A 20,103-nucleotide genomic window follows, 5' to 3' on the forward strand; every position below is an offset into this window, starting at 1 on the left:
TCTTTGATCCTTTGTCTCCATTTAAGGCATGTGGAAAATGAATGATGTTTTCTGGAACAACGTGCCAAACTGTATTTTGACTTGGCACAAGGAGCGGAATATAATCCATATCTTCAGCTAACAAAGAAATGTAATATTTCACAGTCAAATGATCACAGATTTTTCTAAAATTGACTTTGATCTGCCATTGATTCATTCTCCTTTTGAGCTGTAATAATAGCCAAAGCAATCAACAGTGGCCTTTTTTATCCATGGCTTCCTCCTGTTTCTCACCTATTATTTTCAGAGGTGCTGCAGTGGTTCATGAAGATGGTTCACCATCACACTTTGAGCACAGTTAGGGATGGGCTAAAAATACTGGCCTTGCCAGTGATGCCCAGATGTAATAAGAAAACATTATCATCTGTGAACCAGAAGCATTGGCTTCTTAGATCTCTGCCGCTCAGAATAATTTGACAACATTGCAGGATATCAAAAGTTCACTTTTATGCGCTAAAGTGATTTGCTCAAATTTCCATGAATATTAACAGCCAAAGCAAGACCAGAATGAAATTTGTATGTACTTACCTAACCTTTTTACAAGCTGTTCTGCTCACCTGGCAGTAAGTGAAGTTTACGTCTCAGGCTAGAAACCATTCTCTAGGAACAAATAGATATAGTTTTGCTGGAAATGTTGTGTTCAGTACTATTGGTGAATGGACTGATTCTTTTATAAAAAATTAAAAAAACATTGACTTAACCAACTCATATGATACTGAAGGCTGTGTACATAACATACAATTGTGACTGAATTAAATATAGGGATCATAAACGCAATTAGCCCTTCAATATCCATTGTGAACCCAGCAATCATGGTTGACGATGTTGTCAAATGCAAAGCATTAATCTGCCTTGTTTTATTGTGAACAAGTGGGATAGCCCATATTGTCAAACTCAATCCATATGGCTTTACATAAATGTGCACAATATGCTTTTCACACCAGTACGTTATTTTGCCTTGCTTCATAATTATCCTTTAGCATTTCTAATTTAAACTCTAGGATGGCCCTTTTCCTTTCTTTTTTTTAAAGTTTGTCCTCATCCATGTTCCAGTTTGCCCTTTTATCTCTTTCCACTCACAGGCACACAATTCACAAAGGACTGTTTAAAACAACTTTTCCAATTACCAAGATAAGGTTTTGATCATTGGTTACTTAATCCCGAGAGAAAGGTGCTTCTGTTTCGCCTATTAACCATCATTCTTCGAGCCGTTTACAAAAACATTAAAATTAACCACAAAATTTTCAAAAATCTTGAAATCTACGTCGTTCTCACACCTTGTCCTTCTAGCTTGAAGTTGTGGGTTTAATTTTATTTTTCTGTTGAATTCAGTACATAAATAAAAATATGGAATGTGTAAAAGCTGGTTTGCCTCTCACTCTCTTTGACATTGTCTCCAGAGCAATGACTCCATTCACTAATCTGGAACATGGTCTTCTTGGTGCAATTAACTCATCAAGTCAGTCCCATACCAATTAAGAACAGGGGCAAGCTTCTCAGACCCTCAAGCTTGCTTTGCATTTCAGAAAATCAAGGCTGATTGGATTGTAACCACAACTTCAAATTCCTGTCCACCCATGGTAACCTTTCACCCACTTGTTTATCAAGAATCTTTTTACCTCTGCCGTCAAAAGATTCTGCTTTGGATTTGGAAGAAAGTTCTAAAGACTCGTGACCTTAAGAGAGAAAAGATGACCATAACTGGTCAACCCCTGATGTTTAAGCTTGTCTAGGTTCTCCAAGAGGAAACATTATCTATACATACATCCATACAGAGCATCTTGTGTTTTCATCGTTCTCTTCCCCCCCCCCCCTCCTCTTTGTACTTCTGAACTATAATTTACTTGTGCTTTCCTTATGTCATCCACTGTCTGATGTCTCTCAACTACATCCCTCCCTCACCCACCTCGCTCCATCTGCCTATCATCTCTCCCCTCACCAGGTTCCACCCATTGCCTGCCAACTATCACCTTTCTAAACCCTGCAATTTATTAAATTGTCAGACTGCCCAGCATTCACCACTTCATGGGCAGAAATTTCTAGGTTTTCCAGACATTTAGTTGGATGCAGAAATTTCATCCAACTTAATTACCTGGAAAAAACAAAAACATCCTTGTTTCTTTTCACCAACACAGTATTTTAATCCCTAACTTTTTGAGGTGAAGTAGATGAGTCACCATATTAGTGCCACTCTTGATTCAGAGACATCATTGAACTGTGTATCCATAGGTATGATAGGATTGCCTCGTTTTACTTCTGTAACGTTACTTGATTACAGTAATTTTAGTTTAGATTAGAGATACAGCGTGGAAACGGGCCCTTCGGCCCATCGAGTCCACACCGCCCAGCGATCCCTGCACATTACCACTATCCGACACTAGGGACAATATTTTACATTTACACCAAGCCAATTAACCTGCAAACCTGTATGTCTTTGGAGTGTGGGAGAAACCCATGCAGGTCACGGGGAGAACATACAAACTCCGTGAAGACAAGTTCCGGATCGAACCCGGGTCTCTGGCACTGTAAGGCAGTAGCTCTACCACTGTGCCACCGTGCCATCCTGCTGTTGAAACATTTACTGAGCATTATTACCTCTATTTGGAAGCTCACCTTTTTCCTTTCCAAGAACTTGAAGTCATCCAAAATGGCACTGCTCATTTCTAACTTGCATTATGTTTGCCCATCCCCTTCTTAATTACCTACACTGACTCTGTTAGACCAATACTTTAAATTAAATTCTCACTTGTTTTCAAATCCTTCCACAGTTTCAACGTAACATGCTTGAGTCCTTATAGCCTCTCCAAGGTATCTAAGTCTTGCTAATTCCGGGTTTCTGATCACTGCATTTACTGTAGCATTGGCAACATAGTTCCAGAATCGGATATTGTTAAACTACACTGGAGTGATTAGTTTGACACCACTCCTAATTTGATTTCAAATATTTTCTTCATGCAAAGCTCTAAATAAAGGGACATCAACCCCACTTGTAAAAGCATTATGTATATAATACCTGGCAATGTCTGAATTATATGGTTCTTTCCTATTTGTTGTTGAACCAAGAAGATATATGAAACGCTGCTATCTCCACAACACTAATAAAATGCCAAGTAAACATTTGATGGGGAATACCTGTTTGTGACCCATTTGTGATATCTTTCACAATAATCTCTACCATAAGATATTGATTCGTTTTGTGATGATCGGGGATGTTTTGGGGGTAGGTATAATCTGTTTAAAAGTAAATATTAATGAGCAAGACTTTCCATAAGAAAATAGGTATTTGGCAAATGGTTAAGACCACAGAACAATTAATAGAAATACTACCCACTATGAAAAAAAACTTTATCTCCAAAGCCATTGCTGCTATTTTTCCTTGCAGTAAATTTACTTCCTCTTCCTTGAAATTAACAAAATTATAATAGTGCCATGTTTCCCTGCAAAGCTACCAGAGCAGAGAACCATTAGTTGCCCAGTTGTTTGCTCAGTTAGAGAACAACACACAACAGGTTTTCAAAGGAAGAGCCATACAGCATGGAAACAGGGCCTTTGGCAATACTTGTCTATGCCGACCAAGATGTCCCATCTAAACTAGGCCACTTTGCCCACATTTAGCCAATATCCCACTGTCTTTCCTATAATTTTGAAATGGTATACCAAAAAAAAACCCTAAGCAATTCTCTAATAGTATAATGTAGGCTATGGTGAAACAGTGAACTAATGCAACCGGTCAGGATATGGACATTACTGCAAAAGAAGGCTGTTTGTACTGAAAAGGCAGTTATGGCGCAGCCTTATACTGCAGAATGACTCATAGTGTGATTAAGAATTTATCATGTTGGTTGGAGATTGCAGTCACACATAATGTGAACCAGCTAAGAAGAACTTCGAGGAGCAGTAATGATTTATGTCAATTTAATGGTTGAAAATCATAACCGATTTGTACCTCAAATCCAATCAGCCACTTGAGACAACATCCATAATATTTTAGGGCAGGGGTTCCAAATTTCTCCTACCGGTAGTAGTAAAGGGAAAGGATTTCCTGCCTACGATCCTGGATGGCAGAGCTCAATAATAATTATTGGTCTGGTGGTTTCAAGATTTTCCAATAATATTAAAGATAGGTGTGTGTGATTAACATGAATGATTGCTTGCGTGGGAGTTTATTGAGTTTAAAACCCTCTGCGTTGAGGACCGATCCTTTTTCCATTTTGGTAGTTAGTAATTATCTTCAACTTCCCTGCCTATTATAGACACTGTTCACTTCATATTCTAAACCATTTCAGAACGAGTCCTTAAGTAAAAGGCTCAAAAGAACACCCCCTCCTGCATTTTCATTTCACACACCATTCATCCTAGTGGCCTCTCTACACGAGGTCGTCCAATTATGCCAATGACTTGAGAATGTTATCAGGGTTATTGCAATAGGTTCAACACTACGGCGAATGGTAGTGACCCAGCCCAAATTAAGGTCCTTAAACACTTCATGCTCGCCGTTTAATATTCATCAGGGAGGAGACTTCCAAACAGCACCCCAAGCTGAATTTAAATTCCGATACTGTATTTGAAAAGACTGATCATATTTTGCCAGGTTAAAATAAAATCCTCTCTGTGAAATCGTTGTACGGAATTAATTAGGTTCATAGACAAAAGGATAAGAACACGAAATAACTGGTCCTTTGTACATCGCATCCCATCAGAACAAGGGGCAACTTCACATTTGCAGTCTCTGGATCCGAACCCTCTGCAGAGAAAACGTGTAATTTTCACCCCATCAGCATTGGTGTTCTTAAGCACGGTGTTCACGGCACGGCAAATACTCCGTGTAGGTAAAAATTTCCACTGCCACAACACATAAAAATTAGAATTTAAACGTATTTTTATCTCCATGACTCGCGCAGCATTTTTAAATTAAAGTTAATCTTTCCCATCTCAGCAATTAGAATCAGATCTGACAAATGTACAATCCGGAGCCACTGGTTTATAAGCAGCGCCGAGACATATATTGATTGCAGAGAAGTATCGTTTATCGTCTGGAGCTAAATTACGTTCCCTTGGTCCAAGAAGAGATGCAAGAACTCTGTAGCACGTTATACCCTGGGTACCGCTAGGAATACAATGCAACCCGTGAACACGTAATTGGAGGCGGGTGATTTTCTTCATTCTGGTCATTTCAAAATTAACAATATTGAATTGAAATATGTATTAGGTTGAGGAACCAATTGATCCAAACACATGGTAAATATAAAAAATAAAATCAATTTTACTGCAGAATATAAAGTTGGGACTTTCTAATCAAGCAGTTGTCGTCATTGGGTTATATTGGCAAATATGCGTTTTAAATAGTTAGGATAGAGCGACATTCGCGGGAGTGGGACTTTGCGGTAATTCCAGGGTTGGTGCAATTTATCCATGAGATGCTCCGAAATGCGCTGGTTAATCGGATTTGTCAAACCTTTCTCTCAAACACCTTTGCTGAGATTGAAATGTAATCTTTAACAGTTTCGCTCTTTTTTTTTCAAAATCACGATTTACAAACCTAAGGTGACATGTTTACAGTCAATGTCGCTGCCAAGGTGGAAACCCTTGGGATGTTTACTGAATGCAGTAATGTTTAATTCAGCCCATCTAGGAGCGAATACTCGCCAGTTCTGTTTTTCATGGATATTTCTATAGCTAGCTCACGTTGTATTCAACTTGACGTGGGCGAATATATTTATCAAAGTATACAGACTTATTTTAACAACTGTCACAAAATAGTTATGAAGTTTTCCATTCGTGCTCGCTTTATATGACAAGGTGAGTGGAGAGGACATCCGTGATTGTTTGGACTGCCATTTACTGGATATCTCTAAAGTAAGCAATATACATTTTAAAACGAAACAATACTGGCAAGTGAATAAGATGGAAGCTCGATTCAAATGCCAGAGGATTATGTTTATACCATTCACCACTCGGAAGTGACGGCTATAAGCGTAGAAACAAGGAACTGCAGATGCTGGTTAAACAAAAGACACAAAGTGTCGGAGTAACCCAACGAATCGGGCAGCATCTCTGGAGAGCAAAGATCGGTGATGTTTCGGGTCGGGACCCGTGTTCAGAATAATTCGGTCATCAGTCTGAAGAAGGGTCCCGACCCGAAACGTCACCTGTCCATGTTCTCCAGAGATGCTGCCTGACCCGCTGTTACTCCAGCACCTTGTGTCTTTTATTATAGTTATGCAGTGGCAGATCGACCAAATTATTCAGATCAAAGTAAGGATCAATGGCCTTCCAAATATTCCGCTGCAGGTGTTAAATTGTATCTCAAAGCTTTCAGCAGAATATCGAATTATACCATCAAGTTCGCTGCTCCACTGATGAGCAGACTTCGGGCCGAATGGACTGTGGAAAGTGAGTAGGTTTGTCGTGCAGATTGTCGATGTCGAACTGGCTTTGGTGACTTTCCCAGTGTGTGTCGGGTCTGCTGTACTCTTCAGGAATCTAGACAGAGTTACTGTACTTTAAATGTTTCAAACGCCCAGTCTGGCGCCCTCAACACAATGTAATGCACTGAGGGAAGATCTACGCTCAGGGAGTGTATGTCCCAGAACTCAGTCCAGTATCCTGACTGCGGTGACAGCAGTACAACACAATCCGGTTCTCCCAAGTCAAAATTGATTCTGGATCAGCTTGGATCGCATATTATTAGGCGCAGTATAAGCATAACCAAGACGAAGACAGGGAGGCGATTAATCTCTCGAGTCTAGAAAGATGTATTTAACTGAATAATCTCCCAATTCACTGTTCTCAAGGGGCCCCATTGTAACAGTCTAAGCAATGCCATTGGGTTACCATGGTTAAATAAATCAAATGCATGCGCTCTTCAAGTAAAGATCTCTGAAAGGGTCAAACAATCAGATTTAATCTAAACTGGTTGCTTCAAACACGTGGGAGAGACATTGCGGGTCTTAAATTTCTATCCACAGACGATAAACCCGCAAATCTCCCCCCCCCCCCCCCCCCCCCCTCCCTCCCCCCCCCCCCCCCCCCCCCCCGTAATGAACAACATTCGGTGATGCGATGAACAATGCAGCGAGAGTATATTAGTTAGGTTGTTTCATTTCTCCCGACAAATGAAAAATCTTGTTGTTACTTTAGACGATCTCCCGTTAAAAGTCTTTCTGATTTTTGTGGAGCCAGTCTTTCCAGACATGTTGGAACGGATTATGTAATCTGAGAAGTGGCTGGACAGTGAATTCAACCTTTCTTCTGGAAACGTTGCCTCTGGCAGTGCAATCGCATTTTAGCTTTTAACAATTGTGTACATGAACCTAATATTAAATAGCATTAAATCCCGCAGTTATTTTTAGAAAGAGTGGTGCGTTGTACTAAATTCATAATCTATTAATTCCATACATTTGGCATTCATTATCTTTAACATTTCCCTTACTCCGTCGGTAGTAAATTACAAAATTACCTTTTAATTTTTTGTGAAGATAGAAATGAATTTTAATCTCTGTTTCTTCAGGGCGGAGCAGGGACGACCATAAATCGCCCTCCGTAACCGGATTCTCAAAATTCCTGGTTCTTATCAATATTCAGTCAGATAAATGTCAAAGAAATTATAGCTAGCGTTTTGCCAAAAGAAAATCACGGTATGTGATTGGAAACATTTTGTTCCCAAGTCTGTGTCTTAATGTTTGGCGGTTAACAAAAAATGCTTTTTATCGTTCCAGCATAAATTGGTTAGCATGGATGACGCATATGTCTCATAATTAACGGACCTAAAGAATGACAACATTGACTGGCAGCGGTGGAGTCAGAGTAATCTTCAATTTGTGAAACGTGTTGCTATCTAGAATAACAATCGGGCAAAGAAACTTTGCACATATTGTGACACAAAAAAACTAATAATTAATTGGAAACAATTACAGATCTTGTTCGTTTTTTTAAATGTTTTGATAACCTGAGAAATTTTTTAAAATCAATGTAAATATATATTCAAAAACTGAGTTTATGTATCCATTTGTTTTCCTGATTTGTTATTAAAACTTTTAAAATCTATAATGGAAATTGTGCACTATCGTCCGAATGACGATGCCCGATTGTCATCTTTCAGGTCAAATTAGATACTATCCGCCCTGTGACATCTGTAAGTAGAGGCTTGGTTAATTACTTCATTATTAACACACTTTGATTGATATCACGGTGCTATTCACCAACCGACATCGCTACTAATCCGACGTAACTTTAAAAATCATAGGGCATTTGCCTCTGTTCCGAACGCCAAAACAATAGTTTCGGATATATAAAGAAGGTTATATTAACTAGTTCAGATGGTTCTGGGATTCTAGAAAACGGTCTGAAGAAAGGTCTCGACCCGAAACGTCACCCATCCATTCTCTCCAGAGATGCTGCTTGTCCTGCTGAGTTACTCCAACATTTGTGTCTACCTTCTAGAAAAAACCTAAAATGCACGGCATTGAGTAAAATCATATTGGTTAATTATATGCCAGCAGCATAAAATAGATTTTAAACTAGATATCGCCATATCAAATAGATAGGTAATTTGAAAGTAACTACTATCAATTTGTTTTATACCCGTATCATATGTGTAGGTGAATTCCTTTGCTTTTTGCAAGTGACTAATTACAATTACTGCATCATTATCCCAGCATGCATACACTGTTGATATATTCTACCAGGTCGTTTGAAACTTTACCACCGCAAGTAGAAATAGACAAATAGATCACAGCGTGGACAACTGATCAGCTAATTTTTACATTATATTAGCTAAGCACCGCGCAGGTGTTGATCAGATGGCTGGGCTGATCATCGCACTCGTAATACTTGTACGACGTTTCAGGTAGGAAATTAACTTTTGTGCAGTAGTCATAACTTATTCAAATTTATATCTCAAATTGCTTTCTAATGTACTGCCACTGAAAGGGCTGTTTACTGTTAGCTGATTACTGTGTGGGTATTTACGTATATGTGTGGAGAAGTTTAACAGAACATGTGCTGTGCAGTGATAACTAATACATGTGCGCGTTATCTATGGGCTTTGCAATTACACACACACACTCGGTTTGGACAACTGTAGCAGGATGTCCACATCCATTCATCTACCTGATATCTGATGTACACCGCTTTTAATATAGCACAATACCACCAATTTTACAAAAATCATTCAATTAATAAATTACAATTAAATGAACGACCATAAATGAAGATGAAAAGATGACATCTAATTGTATTTAGCCTCCATCGTTCACTGTTATGGCCGTGTCGATAATGAGACCTGCGAACCTGGCAGCAACAATGATCGTTGGACGAGTTCAGGTAATGAGTCGCAAGGACGGTGTTTGAAAAAAATGCTTGAGAATATAGATGATCTATTCTCCTTTGTACTCTTCAGCAAGGACATAAAATGTTAACGATAGTGAAAAGGAGAGCTGTTTTCAATGATGGGGTGTAGTTCTGCAGTGCGGACTGGATTGTCCAGAAAAATGCACATTCATGTTTTCTTTAAAAAAGTAAACTTTGAATAGGATTCATTGAGGATAGTTGACATCCTATTTTATCTGCATATCTTCCCCGGTGCTTGTCATCAACTGGTCTAGATTTCGATTTAATAGCTGAGTCTAAGCAGCCTCGCTGAGGATCTGCCATTGATAACGTATACGCGGGCATTGACATAAACCAAGAGCAATTCACCTAGAAAACAGCTAACAATGGCCTGTTTCCTTTATCGTCATTTCTTTAAAAAAATATATTTCATTCTGCAGTTCCTTCCTACACAATGCAACTTCCTCCTGCACTCAACCCACGCACACATGTGTTCGGGGTTTGGAGAGTTAATATGTATTCCTGGTTTAATTATGGATCTAGCTTGTCTTTAATACCAATGAATTGGATGGCGACAATTGAAGCACTCGGATCATGTACCAGCATACGGCCGGTTCACATTTATAGTATACAGGTGTTTGGTGCTCTGGGTATCACAGATACCAAATCTTCACATTAGCACTCTCCTCAAATTCGTATTATCTTTACTAAAGCAAAGCAATTGTACTATGATCATTTGGGACGAGCCAAGTGCGTTTTAATAAATGCAAATTCATGCGCATTTCTTAAATAAATGTATTCTAACATACACTTCCGGAAATATACCTGTTTAATTATATTTCAATACTTTAACATTTAATTCCACACTACTACGCGGTAACATTTTGTTCAACGTTACAACATATCACGACAAAGCGAATATGAGTTACACAGCAATCCTGCCTTGGAGATTCTGGTTGTTTCTGTGAAGTTTATCTGTGATTCCATGAACTGCTGCTGTTAATCCTCAGAGAAAGGACAACAAAAACAGGACTGGCCATTTGTCCAAAATTCGTATTTATCTAATAAGAAGAGTGGCATTAAAACGTAACTTGGTTATATTTACATTATCACAGTTAGAACATTTGTTTCAGTTTCGCTCTGGAAGTCGTCATCCAAACCATCTCTTTAACTGACCCACATTGTTAATTGGAGAAGTCCCGTAAAACAACGGCCTTTTAATTTTTGCCCATTCCTTGATTTAAAGAGACCATTTCAAATATCATTTGGGAACAAAACTGCACATTATGTCAGTTCCATTGCTGTTTTTCTTTTCAAATTGCACAAGTATATATGAACAGTTAAAGGTCAAAACATCAAGGTCAAGGTGCAGTTGTAGCGCCGGCAACGTTTGAAAATGTGTTCTCAATGTAAACCGAGAGGGAAAATTATTTTTAAATTGCATGAGATATTTACCCAATACAATCAACCTTAAGAAGTACATAACCCCTAATGGAATCAATCATCTCTCAAATGCAAATGATTATTATTTGGAACAGAAACGCCACTTATTTTTAAAGATTAATCACTAATTTTACTCTGTGTCAGATCAAATATTCACTTCATTTATTGGCACGGACTTGTTTCTTAAATGGGCTCATTGAGAACTTCTGAAACAAACCAATATTTTGCAGATGTGGAATTGTGCTGACTATAATTTCATTTCAGCGCCAGTGGTGCCAATCCGTCTGCCTAAGGCAGACTTTTTAACAAAGGGATTTGGGGTGAGTCAAATCGTGGGAATTTACCCCCCCCCCCCCCCCCCCCCCCCCCCTTCTCCCCCTCCTCCACCCCTCGGCCCAACCACCAACCCCGCCGCCCCCTTCTGAGAGAAGCCGCTGATACCGACCCAGATGCCAGATTGGAGCCAACCATAAAGTTTCATGAATAAAGTTATTGGCTGCATTTCCAATAGATTTTTGCGGTTTCCATTGGTAAAGGGATAGCAGTTTACGACCCAACATCGAATAACTGGGACATTTGGAGGGGGGGGGGGGTGTTTGCGCAAAGAAACGGATTGCACCGACCGTTGACCTGATATCCTGGCGGGATTTCATTTTTGCTGGGGCTGAGACGCAGACTTGGAGCAACGTTTCTGTTGAAGTGCCGGGCAGTGACCTCTTGTGATTATTAAAGAGCCGACTGACCGCCACTCTGTTCCGTTGCCCTCATTTATAATAAAATATGGTTTTAGTGGCACTCTATTCGTACCACTTATCTTAATTAGAACTTGGTCTACACAAGGTTTTACTAGGATTGTGGGGGCGGGGTGATGCGGTGAAGGAAGGGGGGCACAGATAAGGAATGCATTGTATATGTGTGTGAGGATTTATGTGGGACAGAATGGTACACTGCATGCCACAAAGTAAGTGCAAAAATAATCCGTGGTTGCACGGTTAACATGTTCTTACTAGCAGTTAATCGATTAAAATTGAATTAATATCGGATGTTTTGTTTTAAAGCATTTTAAACCTAGACTCCTGGTTGATTCCAGATGTACCGTCTTTTGAGAGTTTTGTTTTAGCTTCTGATCTCTTATCATCGGAAAATATAGCACACATTTCTGGACCTAGAATTGCATGTAGGTTATAACCAAGTATTGACCAAGTATTTGTCAAAGGCTCCGACCAAGGCGGTCACACCAGAAACATTAATTTCTCGATTTTTGCAGATACAGGCACGCCTCCTGTCATTTCCTGCATGTTCCTCGTTCCAGGTTTTCAATGTTTAAAAAAATTATGTTCTGTAACATTTCAGCATTAGCATTTCATAGATCCAGCAAACTAGTGTACAGATCATGAAATAATGGAACACTGTGACCAATTTCTGTCAAGATAAATATAGCAATTCAAGGAGTGGCTAACATTTGAAAAAAAAAACTTTCAGCGATGTTTTGTTAATTCGACCACGGAAGGACATTGTGATTAGACACGGTGCAATCTGATTAGAAATGCAACATATATAGACCGGAAGAAATGTGGTAGATTGTGAAATAACATCCTTTGCGATATACCGTGCACAACGTAAACTGAATCAAAACCTTAAAAAGCACCAGTTTTCCGCCAAATTTTGCTATTGGACGTACACCAGCGAAATTGACAGCATTTGATGACCACGTGAATTCATTCATGTTCTAGATTTAACACTAACAGAGCTTTGCAACAAATTGCAATGAATCTGCCCAATTCCATTAGGCGATGTTTTAAATAGTAAATTATAGTGAGGCTGGGGTTTCAACCAAACTGCACTAAAATCAACCGGATTTTAAAACCAAACTCGCAAAGGTTGTGTAAACTCACACGACTCCATCAATTTTTACTTGGATTTATTTGATAATTTTATTATAAGCGCGCGCACGCTTTATATTTTCTCACTTGACGCCGCCAAACCGGAGCATAAAATTCACCTTCGTCAATGCTTTTCGCTCCCTAGAGAAATAATGAAAAATGCCGAAAACAAACGAGGAAAAATATCCCTATAGTTATAACCACAACGCGTTATCCGCTGTTCTGAAATATTGCCTGAATTTTGGCGATGCTAATTATATTAAGCTTTGCCTTTCAATCGTAGATAGGTAAATAAAAGAAACAATCGGGTAACTACAATCTATGTTACATTACTCTATCGTATTTATTTGTTAAATTTAAATGGATTCGATTCGTGTCCATATTTTCCTAAATATTCTGAATGAACTCACTGCAAAATTCTTGGGGTAGCCTCGGAAACATAAAGATCAAAACAAACATAAAGTCTGATGAATGATCCCCGACCCGAAACGTCACCTATCCATGTTCTCCAGAGACGCTGCCTGGCCTGCTGAGTTACTCCAGCACTTTGTGTCTTTGTTTCCCTCGAAGACATAGACATTTTAAATATATATTGTTATAACAATTACCTCGACAAGACAAGGGGTGACGGTAACTTTAATGGGTTTTGATAAACGCCTGGAGTGAACGCGTTAGATGACAAAACATAAGACGATTGTTATTTTAAAGACTCTCAAGAAAAATCACCCATGGGTTGTCCTATAACATGAAATTATATATTGATGAACAGAGAATAATGTAGTATCCTAGCATTTTTGTATATATCAAACAAAGGATAATATTTTGCAAACAATAGACCAATCTGGGTTCCACCTTTCCTTGATCATCGTTACTTTTTGCATATATTTCATTCATTTCTTCTATTTACCTCCTATATCTCTCGTTTTCGTTTCCCTCGACTCTCAGTCTGAAGAAGGGTCTCGACCCGAAACGTCACCTATTCTTTTTCTCCAGAGATGCTGCCTGACCCGCTGAGTTAATCGAGCGTTTTGTGTTTCTCAATAGATAATATTAACGGTTTTAGCGTGGAAGTGCCGTGGATACTATAATGTGCCGTGGATATATAATGGGAATAGTGATACTATTCCCATTGTATGATTTTTCTTTCTTGGAGAGAGGACATCCAAGCTAACATTTTATATCGGAAATCATCTTTGGGATATTCTATCACCGCACTTTCAGCTAATGGGGCACCTTTAGCACATGTCTGTGAGACAACTTTTAAATATCAGTGAAGCAACTAGCCTGCATTAGGCTGCTTGTGAATTCTGATCAAACATTTGGCTCCCCATATAAAGTGATCTAGGAATTGAAGGGTGGGACCTCAATGTCCAAGCTGCCAGCTGAATATCTACAACGAGCTGGAAAAAAAAATCACATAAAGATATTTTATGTCTTCTATTAAGTCGAAGAATTTCCTCTCAAGTTTCCAGCATCTGCGACTATTTTTTTTTAACATTCATATTCCATAATTGGAAACATTTTTAAAATACAAATATAACAAAAATGCAAACAGCCAGTGCGAATGCAAACCAAACAGTTTTGGTTATTTGGACTGGTTAGCATCATTTGCGTTTCCACCGCTGCTTTGCCGGCGCTTCAAATAAAGAACAGAGAGACCTGGGGTTGGTGTATGGAGAACTTCAATAAAAGCAAATCTGACGGGGACCCTGTTGGCAGTGCATGTCAGATTGTATTCTAATAGATCCCGCCAACGATTAAACAAATCATTCTCAAAAGTGCGGAATTATACCTCACGCTACCAGTAAGAGAGGTGATTACGGCATACTGAGCGTGTTAAATTCTGATTCTATTTCAGAAGTACTTTATTAGTCACATGCACCGGATATGAACCGGAACAATGAAATTGTTACTTCAGCAGATTTATATAATTCTATATTAGTTTTAAATTAAAAATAGTATCTCCGAACTTAGACCTGTGCAACTTCATCTACCCAAATTGGGTATGTGTTTGGGAGGGAAGGGATGATTCTATGTGGGTCCCGCCGACGCACCCACGCCAGCAGAACGAGGCGTTTTGACATCTGGCAAATTTCTTCAAAATAAAGGTTATAACGCGATTTGAAAAATAAACACGCACGTCGGTTGGAGGAGCAATTAGACACCGTACAATATCAGGTTAATAAACTTCCTGGCGAGTTCATTTGACGTTTCCTTCCGTGACTATGAGTCCGGCTTTAACAAATAATGGGGAAAGGAGGGGGGAGGGGAACGTTTTCGCCAAACAGATGTTGACAGAAGTCTCAATTCAATGATATTTGTAGATGAAAAAGACAGACATATAGCACTGGCACCGAACTGGCCGCCCAAATCTAGGAAAAGGGTCTGGAGGGAAACTAATGATGAAAAAAAAACGTCTACCCCGTCTCAGTTGCCTTAATTAAATGCATGGAAAGAACCGAGAGGCTCACATCTGGTTTCAATATGGTTCTCTTTGATGGCATCAAGTGTTCTTTTCCCATATCAGGCCGCTGCAAGTAATGGGACGTCTATTGCAGCGCGGAGCCCAGACTCCTGCCATTTCCACACATGGACTCCCTTCAGTGCTGTAGAGTCCTCTTTCTGTAAACTCACGCAATCTTCGGCATGAGGACAGAATATCACGGAATGCTGAGGGGAGGGGGAGGGGAATGATAACTTCAAAACTATATAACATCTTTGCAAATTTTTAAAATAAAAGCGAGAAAGGAACTGAATCTTTCACATGCTTGTTTTTGCTGGTAAATGCGTTCAAACGCACCGCGAGACACTCGCGGAAATCGCCAAACAGAAAAAAAAACACAACTGAAAATGCCTATTCGTGAAAAAACTTCTGGCATTTCCCTCCCTCTCACCCCCCCCCCCCCCCCCCCCCCCCCCCCCCTCCCCCTCCCTCCCCCGATCCGTGCGGTTCTGATCGCTGCTGCACAAGTGAAACAAAAGCTAAATGCTGGCCGGGCTGGCTGCACACAGGCAAGATCACTGGGTCTGTGTTGCTCGAACTAGGAGCGTCCCTCCCGCCAGTGCCGGCAGGCGCAGGAGCCCAGGTCACGTTCAAACGCACCGGGTACGGTTTCTGTCAGCCTGGTGATTGAAAATGTAAGTTAGGGCCATTGGATTAACTCTTTTTGCCACAAAGTTGACTTGGCGTTGCTTGTGTAGGTGAGTACATGGCCCTTGTAATATTTTCTTTCGCCTGAAGCAAGGAACTATTTATGGCCGTATGCAAAGGAAAAGCGGATTCTTTTTTTTTTGAAGGGGAGGGGGAGGGGAAGGTGCTCCACGATTGGTATAAAACATGCAAATTAGTTATTTAACCGCAATGCAAAACAAGTCTGGGTGAGTTGACGGGATAGATAAACAAGCTGACTCTTTGAAGTATTTTCCTGGCTGTCAGCTTCTCTCTTTTTTTATATATTTTTCAGATGATAATTACGTCTTCTAACGAATTACAAAGGGATCCGAGGACAGATTACAAGAGAGCAAAGGTTTCACTTGCCCGCTCTAATCAAAGTGGTGGGAGTGCTGTGATGGAGAGGGGTCTGTAGAACGTCAGAGGTACAGAACACAGGGGCTTTGCCACGTAATTACAGGCCTGTATTACCAGAATCTCGTCTCCCTGGGGTCACCAATTTTAATTTATTCGGCGCAAAACAATCCCTGGACGGCACTCCGCTGGCTTTTGAAGTGCCAGAAAGGCCTTTTTTTTCTGCAAGCAGAAGTATTGCACACTTCAGAGTTCCCCCGCCTAGAATCTTCCAACCAAAAACTATTTTACCCTCCTGTGTGTGTGTGTGTCTCTCTCTCTTAAACCAGAGTAAGTTGAGAAACCTCACTTGTACATCTGCAAAACATCATTCTTTCTAAACTGATGTCACCTATGTGAGTCAAGAAGGAAGGACAACTTTTCTTCAAGTTCCTGACTATGTACTGCTGTTGCATTGGCGCCGGAGAAGTTACCGACTGTAAGGAAAGTTTGCTCATTTTTTCTCTTTTTTAACGATTTGATTTTTTCCGGCGTGGGGTTCAAGTGTGTGGAGACCTATTCTGACAGAATTGGCCTCAACTGGAGGCGAAAGGTGCCGAGGTTCAGAAGATTAATAGAATTTGTATATATACATTTTGTTTTCAACAAAAATAGTACCTAAGCCATGACCTCGAATTATCCCCACGTAATGGACAGGCAAGCGTCCTCTGTACCCACTCGCTTGGAGAATACTATCACAGCCAGCATGGACAATTTACAGTCTAAAAAGAACTTCACGGTGAGTCACCTGCTGGATCTGGAAGAAGTGGGGGAGATGAATCTTCAGCAGGCCGACGAGGGTGTGAGTGAGGCGGGCAGGAAACTGCTCGAGTCCCCGGCGGTGACCAGCGGCAGTGACACTCCCCAACAAGAAAGTAAGTGTGAACAAAACATAAATGAAATGGGGGACAAGGGTTTACTAACGGGATTATCACTGTGGCGCAAAGAGTGATCATCGCATTAACACGTACGTGTAAATGTCGTGGAGCCGTTTGTTATTACGGAAGCTTGGAGATGTCGCTTGGCACAGTCCCGAGGCGCCTTTTATGAGGCAGATGGAGGTAAATGTTTTGCGGAGGGGGGCGGGTGAAGAACAACACACTTATGCAAGATATCCCGTATTCTCGCCTGCTATTTACAGAATTTCCCTAATGCGAATATGTTTTGGGTGTAGTGGAAATTTAAAATAATCTATATCGAGTTTCGCCCCCTAACACAGTGCGATCTAACTAACTAATGTTTCATACTGAAAAGAAGAAGTACAGGTATGTAGGAAAACAGAAACGACTGACTCAGAGACTGAGAATTAACAGCCAATGTCAATAGTTGTGACTTCAAGCAGTAATGTTACAATGCAATGTGAGTATTGGAGTAGGACAGCATGGAGAGAGATGTAGGCTGTTGCGTTCTGGTCGACCACATTATACCAATGGAGAATATTTCAAGGTCATGTCTATATGGATAACGCCATTAAATACAATTGATTTGGCAAAGAGGGATTATTGTAAATTCAGAGTTGTGCCGTCCAACTATTTAGCAATGCGTCGGCCCCATTAGCAAAACCATATTGCTTTTGATCGTTCATTATCTGAGAACATGTGTAGCCATTACAAGTGGACGTATTGAATTTGACAAAAGTGCTTTAAGTGTCCCCACAGACAACATCACTGGTAATGACAGCTAATCTGATTAGATTGATAAATTGATTGGTCATGCATCAACGATAAAAGACGACATCTTTGTTTTCAATGAATCATGCCTCGCATGTGAAGTTAAGGAAACATTTACTTCCAATTATCCACGGCAACAGGCTGGCCAAAACTCACTCTCTCCCTGTGCTCGGAATAACTCCGATTTTTATCATTTTTTGAAGTGAAATAATTTCCACAACCAGGAACACTTGAATCTGTTGCATTTTCCGTAAGCGCCGAATATAAGGGAATGCGAAGAATTATTTAAACTATCTACCCTACATAGATGGAGGCCCAGATGGGAAAAGAAGATCAATTGGAACATGATTTGTTGTGGGGCAGTCAGTTTTATTTGCTTCAGTTATGTTTTTTTTTAAACAAGCCCCTGAAAATTCGATTCTCTTCCAGTGCTGGCACCAGTTTGCTAATAAAAGATAAGGGAAAAGCGTGTAAATTCTCTGCTTCTTTCATCCTAGTGCAGTTAAGATAAAGATTGTTAGATGTTTTCCGCCTGCCTGTGGATCAGAGTGAGTTCGATGCTGTCTGATTGATGTGTGGTGTTCAGAATGTCTCTCTCTACCCCCCCCCCCCCCCCCCTTTCTTCCCTTTCCCTCCAGAGACCTCTACTGACCATTAGATACGGCTTATTGAGCCAGCCTGGCCTAAATTCATCAGCCCCCACCCCTTTACATTTCTCTGACAGCACAGCAGATGTGGCTCGGCGCCGGCAATGTGCCCCTGACCGGAGATCTGCCTTGATCCCCTGGTCTGAGAATCTGCCCCGAGCAACACAACCAGTCTGACATTCTGAACAGGGCCCCGGGAAACGACGACTAACATTTTATAGTTTATAGTTGCCCCCGCTACATTTTAACAGTCCAATTACGGAACACGTTGCTGGTTGAGACCATTTTATATTTATAACAAGTTTGGTAATGCCGGGTATTAAGCCAAGGGAATATTTGAGGAGAGGAAAGGGAGTCCAGTCCGTTCTATCAAGTTAGTACACGCTTTCAAATGGAGACCCATCCCGCCTTATAAAGCTCCCAAGTTTAAAGGCCCGGAATTAACCGCTGGCCTCCAAGGGATGTGATATTAACCAAAGCCGTTTAACCAAAGCAGCACCAGGTTTTTTTTTGGAAGAAGTGCCCTGCAGTGGTTCATCGCTAAGCAGCTAGTGTCACCCTAGGCAGAGTGTTGGGTGCTCTCACCTAAACACAGGGGATGATCCATTCAGTCGACACGTTTAAACACTTGCGGCAGCCAGGCACAGACCGACTCGTCCGCAAGTCGGAAAGTAAACTGAAGAGGAGTTATACAATTAAAACAACGTGACACCATTTCTAGTGGCGTTAGAAACCTAATTTGCTTTCCTTTTGAAGTAATAAAGAAGTGGTTGCATGTGTAGAACGGATATCATGTGTTGTCACAGGTTCGCATGAGGTTGGCGGATAATTACAATACAGATAGAATGAGGCTCACTGCGGAAGTGTTTTGTTGCATAACCTTTCACCGGTTGGTTTTTCCTGGTAGATTGGAAGGCAAACAATCAAGAAACACGGCCGTTATAATGTTACAGCAAGAAAGTTGCTATTTATTAATCTGATTCGTAAAGTCATCGGTTACAGCTGTAAATAATTATTTAGCGTTTGACAATAAGAATTATTTCAGTGAAGGTCAGAAGGTCTCAACTGGATATATACGGAGATTATGAGTAAGAAGGAACGGCAGATGCTGGTTTAAACCGAAGATAGACACTCCACATCACCGTCTATATCTCTCGTTTTCCTTATCCCTAACCAGTCTGAAGAAGGGTCTCGACCCGAAACGTCACCCATTCCTTCTCTCCAGAGATGCTGTCTGCCCCGCTGAGTTACTCCAGCGTTTTGTGTCTATCTACGGAGATTGTGATTTGCTTAAGCCTTGATCTGAAGCATTTTCGGGCGGAATCAACTGTTCGTTAACAGTTGCTTGCAGCCGTCAACGAAATCATAAAATACAGATTGACTTGCGCAAGATTACAAACCTATTCACGCACCCTTGTAAAGGGGCACAGGAATGCAAGTTCGAATCTGGAGGAGGGTTGGAATACAACCCGACACCGCAACAGAAATAAATTGTCTAAGAAATACCTAAATTGGAATGCACAACC

At 40.5% G+C, this 20,103-nt stretch overlaps 1 protein-coding gene across 8 annotated transcripts in view; it reads left to right on the forward strand.

The window, feature by feature from the left end:
• The first annotated feature begins 8,782 nt into the window (after positions 1-8,782).
• Positions 8,783-20,103, forward strand: part of prrx1 (paired related homeobox 1) — a 37,074-nt gene continuing 25,753 nt past the window's right edge. For 2 of the 8 annotated variants that reach the window (XM_033028232.1, XM_033028233.1), the window contains exons 1-2: positions 15,652-15,896; positions 16,160-17,135. In XM_033028232.1, the coding sequence (XP_032884123.1) occupies positions 16,886-17,135 (250 nt within the window). In that variant the 5' untranslated portion in view covers positions 15,652-15,896; positions 16,160-16,885. Of the gene's footprint in view, positions 8,888-15,650; positions 15,897-16,159; positions 17,136-20,103 lie in introns of those variants that run through there. The other 6 variants (XM_033028229.1, XM_033028228.1, XM_033028234.1 and 3 more) reach the window with 6 other exon arrangements.

The sequence above is a fragment of the Amblyraja radiata genome, chromosome 10, assembly GCF_010909765.2.
Source record: "Amblyraja radiata isolate CabotCenter1 chromosome 10, sAmbRad1.1.pri, whole genome shotgun sequence".
In the NCBI taxonomy this organism is placed as follows: domain Eukaryota; kingdom Metazoa; phylum Chordata; class Chondrichthyes; order Rajiformes; family Rajidae; genus Amblyraja; species Amblyraja radiata.